Below are 22697 nucleotides of genomic sequence, written 5' to 3'. Positions count from 1 at the left end.
GGGGCCCAAAAGTCTGGAGCACTACTGTAAATGCTGCTTTTTTGCATTTGTATAATTTTGATAGAAAAGTGCTATTTATTTTATTCAAAATATTATAGTTTGTTATATGTTAGACTACTGTTCTAAAGTTGGGTCAGTAATTTTCTTTAAAAAAAAACGAATACTTTTAATCATCAAGGATGGAATTAAATTTATCATAAGTGACAGAAAAGAATAGTCTAATTCTAATGAAAATAGTCTCACAGTTTCCATAAAAATATTAAATAGCACAACTTAGAATGATTTCTGAAGAATTATGTGACATTGAGGTCTGGAGTAATGGCTGCTTTAACTTTTTCTTTTCTTTTTTTGCCTATACTTTATTCCAGAGCTTGAATAGAACTTAATACTAAATAGCTTTATAATAGAGCTTGTGAGTAAACCTTGTAACGCCAGTGGATCCTCGAACTGTCGGCAAAACCGCATACAGTAGCTATAGATTTCACCCGCCTCAATAGTGAATGAAGTGCTGCACACATTTTGGAGACCGTCTCTGCTTGTTTCCATTGTTTCTATTATTACTTTGGGTCCTCGCTGTATTTGTTGTTCAGATGGAGCTTATAGGAAAGAGAGGGATGTGGTTGCACCGCAAGGAGCCGTTTAAAAGATGGGAAGGGGCCTTGTGCTTAAAACAGAGGTTTGGGACCCTCTTTCATATACACACATGCAAACGGTACAGGCCAATAACTCCCTGATGGGAGAATCTATTCTGTTGACTATGAAACCGAAAAGCCATCCGCTTTAAAAGAAGGAAACCATTTGAAACGTGCTCACCTTCACCCTACAGGTCAGCTGGCCCCTGCAGGGAGGGTCTTGTCTGTTGTATGTGGAAGTTAAGGGCTCTAGAAACCATTTCACGCTGCTTGCGCACATGCAACGTAACCCCTGATCGGGTGGGGCCAGTCCCGCTGCGGGGGGGTGGGTTTTAGGCGATGACGGATGTCTCTCAGTCTGTCAAACAGCCGTTTATCGTGATAGATGGAGCAAAAGAAAAAGGGGAGAGAAATAAGAGGCGTTCTCCATAAAGCAGACAGCCGCCATTTGAAATGTCAGCGCCTGGTCTCCCATGCATATGCACACGCTTATACAACACACGAAAAGAAAACAAGGAGGAATTCTCTGAGCGCTCAGAGGTCCGGCAGTGGTGGGATTCACTGTGCTCTCACATTGCAGGAGAAAACAGTCCACCTCCCTTCCCCTCGGTCCTTCTCTTGTTTTTTTGCGTTTAACAGATTCAACATATTAAGGAAAACAAGATGGATGAAGGAACCCAGTCATCCGGCCCAGAGAGAGGGGTTGAGTTCTTCACCGGACGTCTGAGTGGGGTTCATTATCTCAGTGGAGGAAAATGCAAGGCACTTTGGGATAGGTCAAAGAACAGTAACTCAATAATCACATTAAATATGCGGCAGACCGCAGTTCTTTCTGCTGCTCACAGATGAAAGAGAGCTATAGTTTGCAGATAAGCTGAGAGAATGGAGAGATTGTGGAAGAGTACAAAGGAGGAAAGAAATGGGGGTAAAAATAGAGATACTGCAAAGCACAAAGCATGTCTTTTACTTTCATTTAAAAGAACAATTTTCTTGCCTTTGTAGCTTTTAATTTGTCCTCTTTTGAAGTCCATTTATAATGTTAGTGAGTTTCATGAACCAATACAGTCATAATTTAATTTCAGCCCCTTTACAAGTTGCTGAAAGCGATTACTGTTGGTTGCTAGTTGACGGGCCCACACTGAATTTGTGCTTGCGAAATAATTTTTGTCATTATCACTATTTGGTTTTCATTCATTCTTAACAATAGAAGTTGTTTTCTCAAGATCTCGATTTAATTTTCTTGTGATCTCATAAAAAAAAATTAATCTCAAATTTAAAAGTTTATCTCAACATAAATTTCCTTGTGCTCAGTTATTTTTTTGATCACAATTTGTGATCTCAACTTAGGTTTTATTTTTTTATTTTTTTCTATAAGTCATGAGAGAACAATAACAAGTCATAACCCTGATGAGCTGTTTCTGCCATTTAGATTCAGGCATTTCTGTAAAAGGCTTTTCAAAGCGCCTAAATCAGCTGTTATCTGCTGGATCTTGGCAGTGTGTAAAAGCGCTCATGCACTGTATATCCCTCTGATGCCTTCTGCCCTCTTGCAAAGCAAACACTCTTGAGTCATCACGATTTGGTATGCTCGCACAACCATAACACAGAGACCTGTTTAAGCCGGGCTTCCTAAGTGGAGACTGGGAAATGGTTGTGAGGAAATGGAGACATTGTCCTCTCATTAGTCTTCATAAGCCATCTTATCATCTGATCTTATACTTTTGCAGACTTACATATAGTATGTACACACACGAGGACACCTATGGAATGAAGGCCACATATTAGAGAAGCTCTTACAGCTGCACTTCTCTCGTTCTCTGAAACCTGAGGCTTCTCTCTCTCTAAACCCTTGGCTTCTCTCTCTAAATATTTCCTTTGAGCTTGGGTTTCAGAGTCTTGTTATGCCAGGGGAATGTTGATTGGTCCCTTAGGTGTAATCTCACTACCCTTAGGCATCTGCCCTCCTCAACACACATGCACACACACATTCAGGTGATCATCAGCACTGAACATAGTACTGTTAGACATCTATAATGGGATATCCCTGCATGTGCTAAAAACCCAACCGAACCCTGGAAAGGGCAGGACACATTCTCTCACAGTGCTTGTCTTGTTTTGTTTCCTGTTTTTTTTTTGTTGTTTTTTTGTCTTTTGAGGGTTGTTTTGTCTTGTTTTGCTTTATTTTGTCATTATCATCCAATGATAGTGGGTATTTAACTTTGGTATTTCGTTTCTGCCTAATTTAAGGTTTAGATCTTTGTCAAAAGCAGCAGTTTATCTCCATCTTTCACCATTGCAGTTTTTAGTGTTTTAATAATAATAATTAATAACTTTTTTAAATAACACTGCTATCAAAAGTAACATTAATTTCTGCATTTATATATGCGTGTGTGTTTATGTATGTATATAATATAATGTGTGTGTGTGTGTGTGTGTGTGTGTGTGTGTGTGTGAAATATGAATATATATTCAATTCAATTTCAGTTCACATTTATTTGTATAGCGCTTTTCACAATACATATTATTTCAAATCAGCTTCACAGACAATGAATGTCTACATTACAGCTTAGATTGATCAGTTATCAGAGGTGACTGTGTCCAAGTAATATATTTCAGAAATGTACATATACAAATCACACAGTTAGCTAATAATTTATTAATTTAAACAATGTATTAATTTAAGGCGGAAACAATTAGATCATTGAAGTAGGAATGAAATTCATGAATTTCTAACGAATTCATGTTGTTAACAAATGATTAGGATATATAGAAAATGTATATATTTAAAAATGTATACATATTTATTTGTGTGTGTATATAGAGAGAGAGTATATTACACTCATCTTTCATTACTATTGCAGTTTTTATTGTTTTAAAAATATTGTTCATTATTATTACTATTACAAAGCTCTATATGTTTATAAAATATTAAATCTTATTAATTATATTATATCATATTACATTACATTAGTATAAATTGATATACTGTAACATTTTTCACTTTTCTGTAACATCAGCAGCTTTTTGGTATTGGTCATATTTTCTGTGGATTTCTACTGCGTACTTAAGGGACGAGAGAGTTAACTTCAAATGTCTGTGTCATTAAGCCAAATGTGATGTTATTTAGATAGCTAGGTTTAAAAAATGTCAACAGTGGAGAAAAAGTCTGAAGAGAATCGAAACAAGTGAGTTAAAGTTAGTTAAACTATGAGACTGAAAGAGAAACACTCTGACACCATGGGCTATTTGTGAGACATTTGAAATACTTTTGAATTGTTCAGCCTTCGCTCCTGTTTGCTCTGCATAAACCTGCTTTTATTAGTTATTTTATCTCTCGGATATAGAAGGGTTTGTTTGGGCCGTGGTCTTCACCGAGTTGGAATGTGAAGCCAGAAACATGTTAGACTGCTGTTGAACAGGAGCTGCAGTTAGAGACATGCACAAGTTTGTTTACCCACAATGCTCAGGGATTTAAAGCTGTGAGGACCAGCCTCCCTGAGGAAAGACACAATTTCTGTTGTAATGATTCACATTCACTCATCGACCGTCTCTACACCAGGAGCGAGTGGCGCAACGCAACAGAAGCAAGTAGAACCCATTATAAGAAGTGATTCTGTCTACACTAGATGCAACATAACAAATTCCCGACAGTAAACTGATGCCCGTTCTATTTCTGATGTACTTCAAGCGCGAAGAACAAATGCATTTGCAAAAGTCGCTTTGCACATCCGATGTAGACACTGTGTCAGACCTGCTGATAGGTAATATAGGGGAAACCTCTTTTTTTAGTAGTTGTGTCCAGATTCGGTGTGAGGTGTCCCCTCCCGGAATTTGGATCATTTTATGAGTGCCCTATCGTTCCAGCACATGAGAGGCAGCAGATGTGTGATTTTATGGGAAATTTATATGAAGTACAGCAGCATTCCTAATCCAAACAAAGAAGCGTCCTCCCACACGTCCCGAATCCTTACAATAACAGCTTCTTACTACAAGGTATATTTTCTGCTGATAGTACAATTTTCACCATTAAAACTTCGTCTAAAACAACAGTAAGGTCAAGTCAAAGATCCCAATTTTTCTTTGGCCCAGTCAGTGTTCATTAAGATCTACCAGGTTTAATCAACACACAGAAATATTCCTGGCTCCCGATTTGAGCCCATGCAGCTGGGACAGAACATTCCTTTAAAATAACCCCTAAACCCAGACGTATGCTCTCTTCGATTGCTTTAACAAAACGAGAGTGCGAGAAGAGGGAGGTCTGCAGCTTTGCTTGTGCTCAGGGTAAATTCCCATGCTGTTGTGTTTCCTGGTCATGGCCATTGAAAGGCCTTGTTCTAACAAACGAACCATCACACCCAGCTTTGGCTTTACTCTCTCCGTAATGAAGCGTGCCGTATGTGCGTTCTCACTTTGATGCCCTGTGCATTGACAATAAACAGACGTAAACCCCATGTGCAGAAGTGTCTGGTACTCTGCTTGCAAAATCCCATGTTATTATTGGGATTGATTACCTTGGCGTCGAAAAAGAAAAGGGGGAAATTATCCTAGTGTTCATGTGTGGTTTCTCATCAGACATCTCTGAACAGTTTTATGATTTATTGCATTACAAATCTCTATCATAATGAATTCATTCTTTTGAGTTGCACGGGTTTCAGAGAAATATTTACATTCCGGCTGATTTAGTCAGTTATACAATTGTAATAATGTCATTTCGCATGAAATGTTTATCAATATTATACGTTATTCTGTTCATGTTTGTGTGCAGGGTACCAGGGAGACCCTTAGCCATCACTGCGGCATTCTGGGAGATGCTCTGCACAAGGAAAACGACTTTGCTCTCATCATAGATGGGAAGACGCTGAAGTACGCCCTCACTTTCGGGGCACGCCAGTATTTCCTGGATTTGGCTCTTTCCTGCAAGGCCGTGATATGCTGCAGGTATGTAACTGTACCTGGAGAACAAGTTGAAAATCAGGAGCAATAACTACTAACAGTAACGAACGCTTACAGAGTATTACAACAAAATTTAAGATCCATTGAGCCAGAGGTTTTCCAAATGGGGGTCCATGAAAAATGTGAGAGAAAAAAGATTAAGTGCTATACAAATAATACAACTACATTTGAATTGAGATATTTCTTTTATATTTTAATATTGGGCATAAAAAACATAGAACTTAAGTGGGTACTTGAAAGTAAATATTATCCAGATAATATTTCAGTTTCTTTTGGCTTAAGTACAGTGCCAAATAAAAGTTAATAATTTAATTTTGGACGCAAAAGTCTTTTTAAAATATAATGCTTAATGTTTTTTACACACAATCTGAATGGCTCATGCAGCATGAAAATGTCAAGCTCACTTTATATTTTGTGAAGGAGGTCCATCACAAGGGCATCATTGTATTTGATTGTCTTTGACATCAGAAAGTTTGAAAACATTTTTCAGTTTAACTATTGCTACAAATGAAAGCAAGATATATTTTTCCAGGGTCCAAGTAGAGGGAAAAAATTTTAAATTATTCTTAGGATTTTTTAATATACATATATGTATATGTAGTTTTATAATAAAAGTGTCCAATTATTAAAACATTTCTCTGTAATCAGATGCTGTTTTAAATGTTTCCATTGTTGAACCAAAATACACAGGAAGTTATACTGTCATTCTCTGCTTAAATTTTTACTATTTCACAGGTGGGTGTAAATATCTTTGTAGGTTAATAACCCTTTTTGCCCTCCGGGAAACTGACAGCATCACTGGCCATTTTTTTTACACTTACAAAAACATCAAGTGACTGGCAGACAATTACAGGGAATTGCTGCTGCACTGTTTAAGGAACAAATTACCTTCCCTTTAGGTCACAACCTTCCCAATAAACATAATTATACTAGCTCTCAAAGCAGCAATTTACTAATGAGTGTTATTTTTTTATAATAGTAGATTGTGAATATCTGACAGACTTTCTGACTACAAAGGTAAACTGTGTGTTAGCAGACTAGAATGAACCATTCCAAAAAAACGCTACACAGAGAAAGAAACATATGAGGAACCAATTGAGCGTGACAAGGATCTGCCAAAAATCAGTGTCAATTTCCAGAAACAACGCACACCACAGGTGTCACAGCCATTATGCAATGCGTGATGTAATCTATCCGCTCTGCTTTTGCTCACTACACACACACACACACGGACAACCACACGGTGTCCAGAGGAGAACAGATTTGTGCCTGTTGATGAATAAACGTTAAACTGACTCTAGAGGCCTCCTGCTATATCGTCAGCAATCTCCGGTTCACTGGAGAGTCTTACATCACTCTACATTCACTCTACGTTCATTGCTTATAGGATGACCTGTGAATGTTAAGCCAGGGTAAAACCCCTGAGGAGCTTTTCTAGCCAAAAGCGAGACCTTAATTTAATTTGCTGACATGGATGATGCAGTACTGTAATGCGCTGCTAACATTTGTATATGTTTTTTAAAAGTCAGAGATTCTGGGCTCAGGTCGGCCATCTTCTTAATCGCAGATTAGCCCGGTTTGGGCATCTTTAAGGTGTGGATTCATCCGTTTCTAAATATTATAGTCCGTTTTCTTAAACTCAGGAAAACCTGGAAATATCCAACTTGTTTTTTCCAGGCTTGGAAAATGAATAAGTCCTGGAAAAGTCCTGGAACTTTCTATAGTAAATAGACATTTTTCAAGTTTTCTGGTTTCTCTAAAATATTTAAACAGCTGGAAATATGTGCAGAACTTGTGTAAAACTTGCTTGCAGTCTATAGAAATGTTCAGTTTGTGAGTCACTTGTTCCTTTAATTCAGTCCCCCCTAAAAAAGAAATATCAAATTACTAATTAGTGAATCAGAGTGATATTTTACAAATCTATCACAAATGAATGAATAGGGAACACACTCCAATTATTTAAAAGAAAGAAATACTTTTATTCAGTAAAGTCCATTCAATTTATTGAAAGTGTAAGTAAAAACTTTACTTTTATAGAAAGTTTATATTTCTAATAAATGCTGTTTTTTTTTTTTTTTTACATTCTATTCATCAAAGAATCCTAAACATTCTGAAAAATGTATCATGGTTTCCATAACGCCGATAATAATAAGAAATGTTTCTTGAGCAGCAAATAAGCATATTAGAATGATTTCTGAATGATCATGTGACACTGAAGACTGGAATAATGATGCTGAAAGATTTGGCTTCGCTATCACTGGAATAAATTTACATTTTCAAATATGTATTCAAATAGAAATCTTTTTATTTCTTTCTCCCCTTTTTAAAGACTAAAAAAGAGTTGCATTTTTCTTTCGAAAGACTACAATGGGAAAGTTTCTAAATGGTAACCAGAAGCAATAATTTTAGGTGCAAATTTACAATTTGAGCAGTGAATTTTAGTGTGAGAGTTTGCAGTCCTCTTTTAACCTCTCTTTTTGAAGACACAAATTCATCATATGACGTTGAGATGTGACGACAGCTGTTGAGGTCGCAACACACGGCTAAGAAATCATATGGTTGTCAGCACTAATAATTGGCAACAAGAAAAATTGCTTCAGATCACTCTTTAAAGGGACCATTGCAAATACGCAATTATGCTGTAAATACCCTTTTTCCCTTGTGAAAAGATATAAAATGTCAATTTCAGCCATAGAGAAATGTTAAAACATGTTTTAACATCAAAGCAAAGATTACGCAATTTGTATTTATTTAATTAATTATGTATTTATTTTTGCAGGGTTTCGCCTCTGCAGAAGTCTGAGGTGGTTGAGATGGTGAAGAAACAGGTGAAAGTGATCACTCTGGCCATTGGCGATGGAGCCAATGATGTGGGCATGATCCAGACAGCCCATGTGGGTGTTGGCATCTCTGGAAATGAAGGACTGCAGGCTGCCAACTCATCAGACTACTCTATTGCACAGGTGAGAAACCATCAAATTACACATACCTGCAGGAAAAAAGAATACGAAAAACGACAATGAAATTCAAATTACTGAGAAATTATAAATTATTATGAAAATAAAATAAAAAATGTGTATAATACATATATAAATTCTTCTAAAACTGAAGCAAGTATCTGTTCCCCATGTAAACTAACACTTCTGTCTCATGTTACTACTATGCGACTCCCAGAAAATGAATCTGGTTCTAGATTATGAATCTAGGTTGAAAGGTTAAAACCTGTGGCTCATAGATTTTGCAGTATGAGATACCAAAACAGGTCGGTCAGATCAGTTTACATAGCTGGGGTGTTCTCTTACTCAAACCCCTGCTGACGGCTAAACGAGACCTGTCCTCTTTATGTAAACTTAATTAAAAGATGTTTTGTAATTCACAGATTTTGATACAGCATAATCTTCATTGTTCGTTAAGCAAAAAAAGAGCTCAAGTGTCGCGGATCGCTGTCAACATCGCTCTCTATACTTTTCCCTTGTGTCACATTGTTTTGTGCAGTTCGTGGAAACATCCCTCCTCACACTTGTTTTTCTATACTGCCCCGAGCCGTCCGTTCACTGGCCTCATGCATCGGATTACTCAAGAAAGCATCTTGTCTTTTCTTAAGTGCCCTCGTCATATTGTAGGTAGTGGCGGGTGGAGCTGGTGGGGAATGCGGGTAGGTTCACAGAAAGTCACCTGAACTGCCTTCCAGCAAAATGGCTCGTATGTGATGTGCTGGATCAGACGTCAAACTTTTATGTACACTACTGTCAGCTAGTATGCATTTACCATCTTAATCCAGTGTTGTTTTGCACTGTAAGGCTTTTCACAATGTTGCTTCTCATCAATTGTTAAACTAGATAAAGAGCTTAAACATACTATGTCTACTATTTACTATTCATATATACAGGGTGTGCGTGTGTGCGTGCGTGCGTGCGCGCGCGCCTGTGTGTGCCTGTGTGTGTGTGTGTGTGTGTGTGTGTGTGTGCATATATACAGACACGCACGCTGCCCAGCCAGCAAAAAACGCTGTTTGGATTTAAATAGCAAATGCTTAATAATCTACAGTATGATTGGGTCATGATTGCAGTGATTATTATGTTTCTAGCATGTTATATGTTTGGCAACAGTTCTTTTGAATCCTAACTGATGGAGTGTGTAGCTTTTCAGTTCTTAAACAACCATGTAGAAATACACATCATGGCCATATTCCAGGATGACAATGTCAAGATTTATCAGGCTCAAACTGTGAAAGAATTGTTGTGATGTTATTTCCAGGATGTATGGATACATGTATGTATGCAATCTCTTTCACAGGCTACTGGTGCTGCACCATCACTGCTGTATTACAGTCATTTGTGTTGAACCCCGGGTCTTTATTTTTGTTTGGGGTGTGCTTTGAAGATGTGATTATATTGTTTATGTGATGGATAAATCAGTATGCAGGAACACTGCAGTTCTTTATCCTGTGCTTCAACCCCATGTCAGGCCCTCTAAAGATCAGCAGAATTTAAAACTCCACTGTAGTCTGTCTGTCATCAACTCGCTCTCCTCACATCCAGAGGTCAAACAACCCCTGTGCCCCTCAAAGGCCCTCCATACCCCTTACATTCCACCCTGCTGTCCTGCCTTCGTATGAGTGACCCAGTTTGTTTTACAGGAATGATGTTTATAGCATTGTCACATTGAGGGTGCTCTTGAGGAAATAAAACATGGCATCCCTAGACAACGATAGTGCCTTTGATAATGTTTACATACAGCACATTACTTGTTTACACTGTCATGGAGGGTCCAGTAAACCCCTAATCTTGAGCACCTGTACAAGTTCAGCTGTTTGCATTTCGCATTTATGTCTGCAGTAGGTTATAGTGAGTGTGTTTAACATGCACAAACCGTACATCCGTTACACTTTGCAACTGATAGCATGTCGGTTGTGTTCTTTTATTGGTTCAATTTCATAATCTGAAAACAATTTGTATAGATTTATCCCCAGTATCCTGATTTTGCTCTACATGTAAACATCTTTATCAGCATTAGGGGGGGCTTATTTAGTGATTGTGACGATTTTATGAATTTCCAGCATATTTTTTGCATGTAAAATCACACAGTATTCACTCTCTCCACCTAAGCAGAATTATGCTGTGAAGCAAAAGTGGTGTTTTGGTGCTGAGCCTGTTTTTGGCATGTAGCGTGCCAAACTCTGCAGAAATGCTCTGTAAATGTATTTATCAACACAATCTTTTGTAATATAAGCATTTATGAAGCAACATTATAAACTGGAGTGAACTACTCTTTGACTGTTTGAAAAAAGACATCTTTCTGGCTTGGTGAAAGTTAAACACAGTGACAGCAACACAAACAGCACTTTTTTTTTAGTAAATCTGACAGAATCCAGATGATTTAAGCAGTTTATATCTACAGTTTGGGTGTTTGGTTCCGTTCTGATTAGATTACGTACCATTTGAATGTAATTTTGTTTCTTAGATTTCATGACAAGGAGATTTATAATAATTTTCATTGACCAGCTGGTCAACCTGATAAACTTTTTATAATATAAGGCAGATTTAAAAAAAATACTTTGTGTAGTGGGCCGAAAATCACTTTATTTTCTTTGTAAAGCTGCAAAAGCTTTTCTCTCTTTCTCTGCTTTTCAACAACTAACAAAGTCTTACAAGACAGATTGTTCCTGGAATATGGGTGAGAGAGTGTTAGTCTTGTCCCTGAACTCCAGGCTTCCTGTTGCCCAGCATGGATAAGATTGCCTCTCTATTTTCGCATCCAAAAGCGCTTTCTGTGTTGGCTGTGGAACTGTAGATCTTGTGTAAACGATAGGCCTTAATGAACTTATCTCTGTCCTCCCTTCTCTCTCACAGTTCAAGTACTTGAAGAATCTTCTGCTGGTTCACGGTGCCTGGAATTACAACCGCGTTGCCAAGTGCATCCTGTATTGCTTTTACAAGAATATTGTGCTGTACATTATTGAGGTAAGAAAGTCTGTGCACGCAATATGAAATTAAAATGATTTTCACCTAAAAATTAAAACTGTCTACTTCACTCTCATGTTGTTTCAAACTCAAGCAACATACAAAATGGATGACTAAGCACCATGCCTGTTATTGCATTAACCATTAATGCCCATTTCAAGGAGATTGAATGACCACTCTTTGATGAAATTAACTGGCATTGCATGCATGTCGGTAGTGGAGAGTCTCCGTCCTGCTGTAGGAATGCGGGGTCTGTCGATGTGAAGCCCACAGGCCATCCATCTCTGATGGTATTTGACAGTTTCCAGGCCCGGTGCTGATAGCCGGTTCAGAGACCTGACCTGACAAGTTAAAGGGCTGCTATCAGCACCAGCTTTATCATGAGGGGCGTTTGGCTGTTTTGATCTATAACACACTTGGTTTAGGAGACATTACACCTTGAGGACAAGCTTTAGGTTTCCTCGAGCTGAAAGAAGAGTTAATAGTAGACTAACGGTCTGGAAGCAGCATTAGACCATTTAAGTCTCTTTATTTAATGTCAAAGGTCTCTGAAATGCATTAAATGGACCTTTGGTCATGCTAGCAGGCAAAATATAAAGTATGAGACCAGATGTAAACATCATATGTTGCAATTTCCTAGGTGGTGTTGGCTTATGAGTTTGAAAATCATAATTACAATATGATTTGGGCTTGAATAAACTTGCTGAGCAATTTCATTTTTCTCTCTTCACTTCTGGACAAATACAAGACACCATTTAATCTCTAATGCTACAAAATAAAGAGTAAAGCATTCACATTAGCTGTGCAGTTGATGCTTTATCCATGTATTTTATCATTCTTGCATAAAATCTTCCCTCTGTAGGCAACTCACTAAGATTTGAAACAGACCAACAGTATTCATGAGCTACAATCCCAGCAGAAACATGAGCACTTCAAAAATCCATCTTTTTCCCCCTCGGCCCTTTTGCTCTTGTGTGCCACTTGACCCATGGACCCTTTTCCCTTCATCTTGATTTTGTTTTATGTGCTGTGGTAAATCTCTGAAAAAGCCCCTTAGATTTTTCTCTGTTGGCATCCAGTGCTGCTGTAGGTTGTGAGAACAAGAATGAGGAGATGAATCAGGACTTCAGATGACCATTGATTTCTTCTGCCCTCACTGAATGATACAGGCTTTTTCCTGTTTACACGCTTCTGTGCTGTTTAGATGTGGGAAGCTGCTGTGGTCTTTGTTCATAAATGTAGTGAAGTCATGATGCTTTTTTTCCTTTATTTTAAAATTCAGTGGATTAAATCCGTGGGAATCTCGGAGCCCTGTAGCTGTGAGCAATTATCGCTCAATGAATATGATATTTTAAACATTTTTGGTACAATTCGTGCAGGGTGGCTTTCATGTACTTTTCTTTTGGGTTTTGCCGTGGGGTTGGTGTATTTTGTTCCACAATGAAAGTTCCCCTTGAACACAAACATTTCTGACTGTGATCACATTTCACACTTGCTCATCAATCAAGAAACAAGCATCTCCTTCCTTCTCTATTTTTCTTCATTTGCATAAGAAGTGGCACAGGAACAACTACGTCCAGTAAATGGCCTTACCCGAACACACCCTCCGAATACTTCTAGCCACTTTTCCTTTTTGTCCTTTTCTCTTTAAGCTCTGCTTTTGAATCTCCAAGAGAACTGAAAAGCACCCAGCGCACCCCAGCCCAGCTCCTGGAGGTGAATGTATCTCCTCCTCAACCCGTCTTTTGTTATGAGCAGAAAATGCACTCCCCCTCTCCATAAGGGGCTTTTCGAATATAATAGTCCAAAGCTTTACTGTTTCCTTGCCTCACACCAAAAACACCTCTGTTTTGTAAGGTCCTGACATTCAAGACACTTGCTTCCCAAGGCTCGGTTAAAGGGATACATTTGTCGGCCTAATAGGTTTACATTTTAGTCCGTGAAGACTTTCCTTCATCTAAGTTTTCCAGATTTTAAACTTAAGAAAGTGAAATGAGGATGTTAGTGGCCATTTCAGCCTTCTCAACGTGTGGTTATATGTGCGCATCTTAGATTTCTTTTAACCATCCAGTGTTGAAGTACTATATGCTATAGTACCTTTATCAAGGGTTGTCCACCTGCTGAATTCAAAACAAACCAAGACGTCATTTCAAAGAATCATAGCTGCATTTCTGGCACAAAATCGATTTCACAATGTAACCAGAAATTTTTTAAAGGGGTCTTATTATGCCCTTTTATGAAGTCTTGATTTTGTTTTTGGGGTGCACTAGAATATGTTTTCATGCTTGATTGTTCAAAAAACACATTATTTTCCACACGCCAATTTCGATGAATCCCCTCCTTCTGAAATACGAAATGTGCTGTGATTGGTTAGCTGGCCCAGTGTGTTATGATTGTCACCACTTAACGCTTGTTTGGGAAATGTCCCGCCCCTCCATAACTGTGAGTTCTTTTCTAGTGTAAATTTTAAGGTTGTTTCAAACCAATTCGAGCCCGATTCTGACATTGACGTGCAGAACGGATTTCATGCACAGTCTTTGCAAGCACGGATTTCACAGGACAATTCAGAGTGGTGTGTTTTTTGTAATTTTCTTATACATTATAGATACGATGTTATACACCATTTAATTGTGATATTTGTTGGAAAGCTAGGTAATACAAGCAGTAATCGATCACAAAACCATGGTTCATTTTCCTTAGGAGCGGTGAAACGTTTTATAAAAGTGAGAGCTTACATGAGCAACAGAAAACAAGCTGTTCTCCATAAAATGTGCAACCACTCTAAGTTCATCAGCCTTAGGAAGGTCAAACAAATGAGTTTTGGAAACATTGGGGGAAAACAATGCTGACATAACACGATAACATGGCAACAGCACTGTCTTCTGTAATGCAGCTCAACCAGGCCTCGTCCCCTTTTTTGCGCATTCCTTGGGTGGAGATTATTTAAATGAGTACCATTGTGACTTCAGAAGATTCGTTCAAAAATCGCGTTGTAGTCGAAACGAGCCGTTCGTTGTAATTCTTGATAAGGGGATTCTGTTAAATAAAATATCTCCCTTTGGACTTTGAGCTTTGTAACCTTGCAGATCTTTTTTTATGCTCAAAAAGCAACATTACAGAATAATTAAAATTGAAAAAGTGGAAAAGCATAATAGGACCCCTTTTAGCACCAAGACAAACTTTTGAACAGTAATGTATCTAAGTGGTGCGCAGAGTTGCTGCTTATGAACAGTGTTCAGACAGTTCAAATCAGTTGGTTTTGGAGCGGAGCTCTAGAATGGTTTGTATTGTTCCAGATTCCAAGTTTTGTTGGAAGTTCCAGATGTGGCACATGTGGCACACCATGGCACATGACCTTCCTTTCATTGTCAGACAAAAAACTGTAAGTTTGGGTTAACTTTTGTCATGCTGGTTTGTTTAGTCCCTGGTTTGTGGTCTTGCATTCTTTTAACATGAGCAAAAATTAACAGGGGGAAAAAAATATTTCAGAAACTTGGTTGGATTAGCTGCTTTGAGACATGCAAAAAGCCTCTCTTACAACCAAATTGCTGTGCTTGCTGTCATTATCCTGCTGGGCTCTTGAGAGCTTGATTGACAGCTCTTCAGCAGGCACCAGCAGGGCTGATGGACAAGTAGCATTTCTGAGGTAATTACAAGAGCCTCATTCAGGCAGAGCAGCAGGCTTAGAGAAAGACTGCAGGCCTAAGAGGAGGCAGTCTCACTGGTGCCATCCATATAAAACACCCAACTGGTTCTTTCGATACTTCTGTCACTCTGCTGTTCAATTGGCCTTCTTTACTGTCTTACCCACATTTTCTTAGGTTTTCTGGGATTTTATACTGCTGTTCAAAAGTTTGCGGCTAGTATTTTCAGCAGCTATTACTCCACGTTTAAGTTTTACATTATCCTTTTGAAGTAATTCTAATATGCTGATTTGGTGTTCTTATTAGTGTTGAAAACAGTTGTTCTACTTAATATTTTTGTGGAAAACTTGATACTTTTTTCAGGATTCTTTGAATAGATGGTTCAAAAGAACAGCTTTTATTTGAAATAATGTTTTGTAATATTATAAATGGATCGAGAGCTTTTGATTGGTAGTGGTACATAACAAATTGCACAACGTATAGACCTTATGTAGCCCCGCCCCTTTTCAGCGCTGCGCTCATTGTGTTCTGTCTTCCGGTTTGTATTTCCACAGCATGAAGGTAAGATCTTGCGGATTTATCAATGAACAGCTTAAAAATCTTCCCCATCTACTGACTTTTGTTAGGTCTACAAGTAAATCTACTTCACCAGCTAATTACTCAACAGCGATGCCATAGAAAGTCTAAAGATTAGCGTGCTCTTGTTTCTCTGGTGCTTTTCACATTCAGTGAATTTGACATTGCTATTTCGTTCTGCTTTTAACCGACTTTTAAAAGACAGAAATCATGAATTTATTGTTTTTATTTTATTGTAATTACAGCTATTTTTTTTTATTTTTTTTTTTACACCAAGAACGAATATCTTAGTCTTTAAGTAAATATAAAGTAGGTGTTTTCCAAATTTGAATTAATATATATTTGCTTTAGAACAATGGCAACACACAATCTGGTAACACTTTATTTGGTAGCACTTTATTTTACAGTCCTGGGGGAAGTGACGTATGCCGTAAAGCAGTCGAATTTTGTAGTTCTTTTGTGCTCGGGTTACTACCGTGTTACGTAGTGCCAGTAAAAGCGATACAGACCCCGTCAGGCTATGGCAGACGTGTCATTCAACCTATTGTAAGTCGATGTACCATCACAAGGGTCTTGGAAATATATTGTGAAGGTTGAAAAGCTACATAGTGTTCCTTTAAGATGATGTAGTTACATGTTACTACATGTACTTACTATAGTAGCTGTAAATAACTGTAAATTATGCATAATTACAAGTTACTAACCATAAACGTAACTATACTAAGCACTATATATTATACTAAGTAGTTAATTAATATTACTCTGTAATAATGTAACTGTCACCTTATTTAAAGTGCAACCAAATTAAAATTTCTTGGAAATATTTATTTGATTTTGTTGTCTTTTATAATATCCTTTTTCATATTTTTCTTGCACAGTAAAAATTGTGTTTTTCTGCTTGAAAGTATGTAGCTGCCTTTTATATTTTATGAAGCTTTGTTTTGAATAATTGGGAGTTTATGGTTTCTAGCCTGATGGGATACCAGCCTATCTTGAATAAGCATCCCACTGAAAAAAAATAGCTAATACCAGTTTAAAGTGGTCAAGCTGGTATTTTTACAATGCATTAGCTTGTTTATTGCTGGTCTAAGGTCTGCCAGCTGGACCAGCTGCCATGTTCGAGAGCACATCTAAGCTAGTTTTAGCTGGATTTTCAAGTAGAGACATGGTAAAGGAGTTGTTGGAAGTGGTGTCTTTCTCTTATTCTCTTTTCCTTCGGGTCCTTCCCGCCCAACCTTGTACAGAGGACGGGGGTGGAATCACTGATTTAAAAATTCCCTGAAAAATACGGCAAGAGCCCCTCTGGACGAGTCTCATGGGGACACACGATCTCGCTCTCTCACACACACACACACATCTCGCTTTTTTCAGATTGTGCAGCGGAGGGTAGAGGGCAGTCACACCTCCACGCCAAACCACTCTGAATGAGCCAGAGGAGGAGAAGAAAGAGAGAGCCCTCCACACTATGTCCTCGCTCCGTAATGAGCAAATCAATGAATCTGTCTCATTGAAGGAAGCTGGAGAGAGGGGCACTCACAGGACCCAGAAGACCAGGCCAAAACGCTCTCTCATATGCATGTACTGCTGCTCATGAATAGAGGCTTTATTTTGACTTAGCACAACAATATCCTGCAGCCCGTAGCCCCTCAATGAAGCAGACTCTCATTAATTCAGCTCTCTGACCCACCTGTTTGACTACCAGCATGCTGTTGGCCACAACTATGTGGTGTTTCGTGTGGCCTTTGATCAAATTGTGTATGTGAGGGATTTTTCAAGTCCAGAATTTGCTTGTGAGGACGAAAACAACATAATGTGTGATGTGACATTGGTAATTTTATTCATGTTGCTGTGTGCGAAAGGTTTTCCGAAGCAGCAAATCTCTTTTAAAAACAATATCACGGTAGAATGCACCTGATGGAAAGGAAAATGGGAGTTGGAACGGGTGGGCGTGGGCTTGGGTGGGGGGGTCGCATCGGGGGAGTGCGGCCAATCCTCCTCTCTTCCTCTCTCTCTTTCTCTGCGATGCGGCCTGAGGGGAGGGTTGACAGACATTTGTTTTGGGAACATTTTCATGCTTTGGCTCGCTCTATGAAATGAGGGGCTGGTGTATGTGCTGTGTGTGTGAGGACCGGCGGGGGCTGCAGTAGGAGGGGGTCCTGTCAAAACCCCCCAAAATTTGTAGCAATTCACGCTTTCATAATGGAGTTAAATGAAGCGAGGAAATGTCCGCCTGGCCGTGGCACTGCGCACTAATCCTGGGGTCTGCTCAACAGTCGAGCCTCTCACACACACATCCACACAGAGATTTTCACAATAAATGTGATCCAAAATACAGCAGAAAGCAATAGTTGAACGGTGCTGCTCAAGATCGGGGCTTTGACTCGAGTACCGTATCATCGCTCTCATCACTACTTTGTATTCATGAAAGAATCCTAAAAAATAATCATGTTTGGTTTCCACAAAAATATAAAGCAGCACAACTGTTTTCAACTGTTTTTTAGCATCAAATCAGTATCATGCGACACTGACGACTGGAGTAATGATGCTGAAAATTCAGCTTTGCCATCACAGAAATTAATTACCTTCTAAATATATTAAAATTTTGTACTAATTTTGAATTGTAATAATATTTCACAATACTTGTACTCTATTTTTGATCAATTAAATACCGCTTTGGGAAGCATAAAAGACTTGTATTATGAAACATAAAAAAAATTGAATGACCCCAAACTTGGACAATATTGTAAAATGGTGATTAAATGAAATAATACAAATTTTTGGAGAACTGTGTCATTAAAATTTTATATCCAATGACCCTTTGTTCTGCCATATCTGATTTGTCTTCATTCTTCCATTCTGAAACTGGATTTTTTATTATGACTGCTTTTATCCACTCTGAATTGCTGTCTTTATAACAGCTGCTGTGTGATATTATCACATTCTCCAGTTTCTAGATGACTGTGACAGAGTTATGTGCCAGACTAGTTAAACTGATAGAGGTATTAAGTGATGAACTCTTTCTCCGTGGCATATGGTTTAGATATACATTTTTCTCTCTTCTCCTTTTCATTTGTGGTCTTCTCCCTGTTCCACCCTTAAACCCAGTAACTCGCATCTTTCCTTTTTTTTTAATTGTTAAATCTATCTAGGTCTTTTGCACTGTTTTTTGTACAGTTTTAAATTTGTGTTGTGTGATAGAAAGTCTGATCTGTGATCAGTTGTTTCTGCTATGAGACACTGGGAGTGATTAGGTGGAAAAGCTGTTACGAGCTGTTCTGATCCCCTCTGGCTGAAGTCATGGGATCTGTTGAAGTCTCTCTCTCTCTCTCTCTCTCTCTCTCTCTTTCTTACCACCGGCGCTAACGCCCAGGGCTGTCCTCTGAGTAATGATGTGTTAAGTCCGGGTTGTGACTTCGCATGACAAGATAGTGGAGCTTCTCTATGTTTAGATGTTTTGAAAACCGTAGCAGTATGTTTGCTATAGCAGGAGCTTAACTGTTTTTACATGTATCATCTCACAGCTGTTCTTATTGATAGTAGACTATTAATCTTTTTTATCAAAATATACTGTAATATTTGTTATTCCATTTATTTATTTAAATATTTATCAAAAAAAAGTCATTTTAAAACAAATTATTGAATAGATTTTTTTATGTATCTTTTTTATTTATTGTATTGGTCTATATTTGGTTGTTTTTGTTTCTTTGCTTGCTTGCTAGCTTGCTTACTAAAAATATTAAAAATAATACAAAAAAAATATTATATTATAAAAATGTACTACAGTATTGTTTTCAATAGTGGTCTCTGACTTTTGGTCCCCACTGTATATATGAAAAAGTGACCCAAAACTGGCTTATTTATCCTGCAAGACTGATCTTGGAACAAACCATTTGCAGTGATCCAGTGTATGAGACTGTAGAAAGGACTGATGGGGTCAGTTCACTGCCGGTTTCATGAGAGATCGCTCTCTCTTGGGTAATTTCGAGCACAGAGAGGCCCCACAGAAAACAACAGCCATCGATCAACCTAAATTAAAATCGGCTAGGAGCCAGAGTTAAGCGCACACAAAGTGGGGAATATATGATTAATGATGGTATATATTTACCTTTTAGTCACACATTTATGTAGTAATGATTATCATATGGTCTGTCATTGCCCTTTTAATATGTTACCATTTCCTTTAGGACGACCTGGGAAGCATATAGTTACTTTTTTTTTTTTTTTTTTTTTTTGGTCAGTGCATTTCATACATGTGCTAAAAGACTGGTTTTGTTTCTTGTTTTTGAATGTTTTTTTCCTCAATTGTATTTGGATTTATATATTTATAAATATAAATGAAATATTATTATTGCTATTATTATTATTAAATATACTTTTTTTTTTTAAATAACATTTTTGTAATTTTCTTCTTTTTTCTGTTACAATGCGTTTTACCTAAGAGTAAAACTGTGAATCCTGTTTTAAATATTGACATGGGTCATTTACCATTGTGTTATATTTTTGTCTTTCAGATCTGGTTTGCGTTTGTGAACGGCTTCTCCGGTCAGATTCTCTTTGAGCGCTGGTGCATCGGTCTGTACAACGTGGTAAGAGTCCGTGCATGTGTTTGCGTTCACACATCTGTGTGTGTGTGATTTACTCTCCCCTCTTCATTACTGTGAGAGGGAATGTGTTAAAACGCCTCCCCCGTCTCGCTCAGGCAAGAAACTCATTAGCCGCGGCACCCCAGACGGCTCCTTTACTGCGGCCCGTGTCAGCGCCATCCTGAAAAATCTCCCTCTTATTTATGACCGCTTGTCAAGTCCATATTCCCTCCGTGCGCAGAACTATGTCCTGAATGTGCTGCAACAACAGACTCTCATGCCCGAAAGAACTGCGTTAAACAGGTCAGCGGTGGATGATAAAGGAGCAGGTTGAATCCAGCCACATTTAAATACACACACACATGGCCGTTTGGGTGGAGTCCGATGAACTGGGCTGCCTCAGGGTTTAGTGATAGGAATTGATGCTGTTAATTAACATGTTTTCAACAGGATGGGAAGTTATTCAGGGGAAAAAAACGCTTCGGGTGGAGTACATTTTTTCATCTTGCATAAACAGTTGAAGATAGGCAGCAGGAAAAAGGACTTAGCCACCCGACTCGCTGATTGTCCCGAGAAATTATTTCTTTACGCCTGAACAAAGAACAAAATTTGAACACGGCTTCCCATCAGACCCATGTAATGGATCAGTGCCGTTGTGAGGCCCGTAACAACTCGGCCCGGTGCATTCTCTCTTTATCTGAGAGAGGAGGAATTCCATCACGTCAGAGGGGGTCTGTTGGATGCAACAGGCCGAAACCACCTTTGAATGGAGAAGCCCAGCAGACCATGTCAACCTCAGCCAGGCAGCTCCAGCTGGGCCAATGAGAGACACTTACAGCTGACCCCGCAGCCCTCTCTGGACCATTATACCACCCCTCTCGCTTTCAACAGCTGCTGCATGCAGAAACGTTAGAGCACCGCAGATAAATGAAAGCATCCAGGAGATCTGCTAACAGGCTGCAGGCACCGTGGCAGATGTTCGTTCAGAATCATTTTTGCACATGGAGCGGGGAGCGCAAATATGATAAATGCCAGAAAGTTACATGCTCATTGAGCTGCACCAAGCAAGCAAACGAAAAAGACAGACAAGGGAAAATGTCTGGTGCTCAGGCTGGGAAATATTGATGGGCTGCTATGAATTTTTAGGTGTTTATTTTTGGGGAGGAATTTATTTATTCATTCATTCATTTGGTTTTCATTCATTCATTAGGTTGTCATTTATTTATTTGTTTTCATTCATGTGATTTTCTTTCATTTGTCCATTCGGTTTTCTTTCATTGGTTCATTAATTTATTTAGTTTTCATGCATTCCTTCAGTTTTCTTTCATTAGTTCATTCGGTATTCTTTCATTCATTCATTAGGTTTTTGGTTTTCATTCATTCATTCATTCATTCATTGACAACTTTTAGACTAATATCCTAGGACATCATCTCGGGGGGGAAAAACAGTAGTCTGAAACTACTAATGAATTACTGTTTTACGTTTTTCTAACGGAGTACAATTTATTTTCATTATAAATTATCTTATTTGCATGATTAAACATTTTGTTTAATTTGTTTAGTTTCCAGATTTGTAATGTGATTTTTGGACCTCATCATATTTCTTTTAAATTCTTAAATTTTCTGTGATTGTGTATTTATTAGATCTTTACGGCTTTGCCTCCTCTGACTCTTGGCATCTTCGAGCGCTCCTGCAGGAAAGAGAACATGCTCAAATACCCTGAACTCTACAAAACCTCCCAGAATGCAATGGGCTTTAACACCAAGGTAAATACACGAGCGAAAAAGCATGCCCTGTTAATCTAAGTTTAGCTGAATCTCCATCAGTGATTGTGCTGAAGAGATTAACAGAGCATTGATTGGGGAATGATTTAAATACCAGATAAACATATGTATTTATTGTAATGTATTAAATATTCTTAAAACATAAAGCATGAGGTAATGAATCTAAATAAATGTTTAAGTAATAAGCTAGTGATTTTGTGATTTTTCATTGATGATGATGATGACGACTCTGTAGACAGGTCATGCTGTGTAGTACACTTTGCTGACCTGTGTTTGGTGAACAGTTTGGCACCCAGGCTAAAATCACCACTGAACAAACAGATCCAGTTACAACTTTCCACACCGTAAAAAAGCAGGTCAACAGCAGGACCATGTTGGTTTATGCATCCATTAAACACTCTCTCTGTCAGCCTTTCTGCTTATCTGAGATGTCTTTCAGTGTTCATCTCCCTTTTTAGACGGTCATAAACTCTTTCAAGCCAGCACGAATGTGAAGCTTTATCCACAGTATTTAATATGTTTGCATATGAGGATACTCCTGATTTAGTCTTTCAAAATTAT

General features: G+C 38.3%; 1 protein-coding gene across 4 annotated transcripts in view; it reads left to right on the top strand.

Annotated features, from left to right (window-relative positions):
- The window catches only part of atp8a1 (ATPase phospholipid transporting 8A1), a 129541-nt gene that overhangs the window by 81203 nt on the left and 25641 nt on the right, over nucleotides 1-22697 (top strand). For all 4 annotated transcript variants that reach the window (XM_081382036.1, XM_081382037.1, XM_081382034.1 and 1 more), the window contains 5 exons: nucleotides 5398-5570; nucleotides 8365-8548; nucleotides 11438-11548; nucleotides 20280-20354; nucleotides 21996-22118. In XM_081382036.1, coding sequence (XP_081238162.1) covers nucleotides 5398-5570; nucleotides 8365-8548; nucleotides 11438-11548; nucleotides 20280-20354; nucleotides 21996-22118 — 666 coding nt within the window. The remainder of the gene's footprint in view (nucleotides 1-5397; nucleotides 5571-8364; nucleotides 8549-11437; nucleotides 11549-20279; nucleotides 20355-21995; nucleotides 22119-22697) is intronic.

This window comes from Scardinius erythrophthalmus, assembly GCF_964197995.2.
Source record: "Scardinius erythrophthalmus genome assembly, chromosome: 13".
NCBI classification, from domain to species: domain Eukaryota; kingdom Metazoa; phylum Chordata; class Actinopteri; order Cypriniformes; family Leuciscidae; genus Scardinius; species Scardinius erythrophthalmus.
The sequence above is the reverse complement of the archived record's forward strand: the minus strand, read 5'-3'. Positions and strand labels throughout refer to the sequence as shown.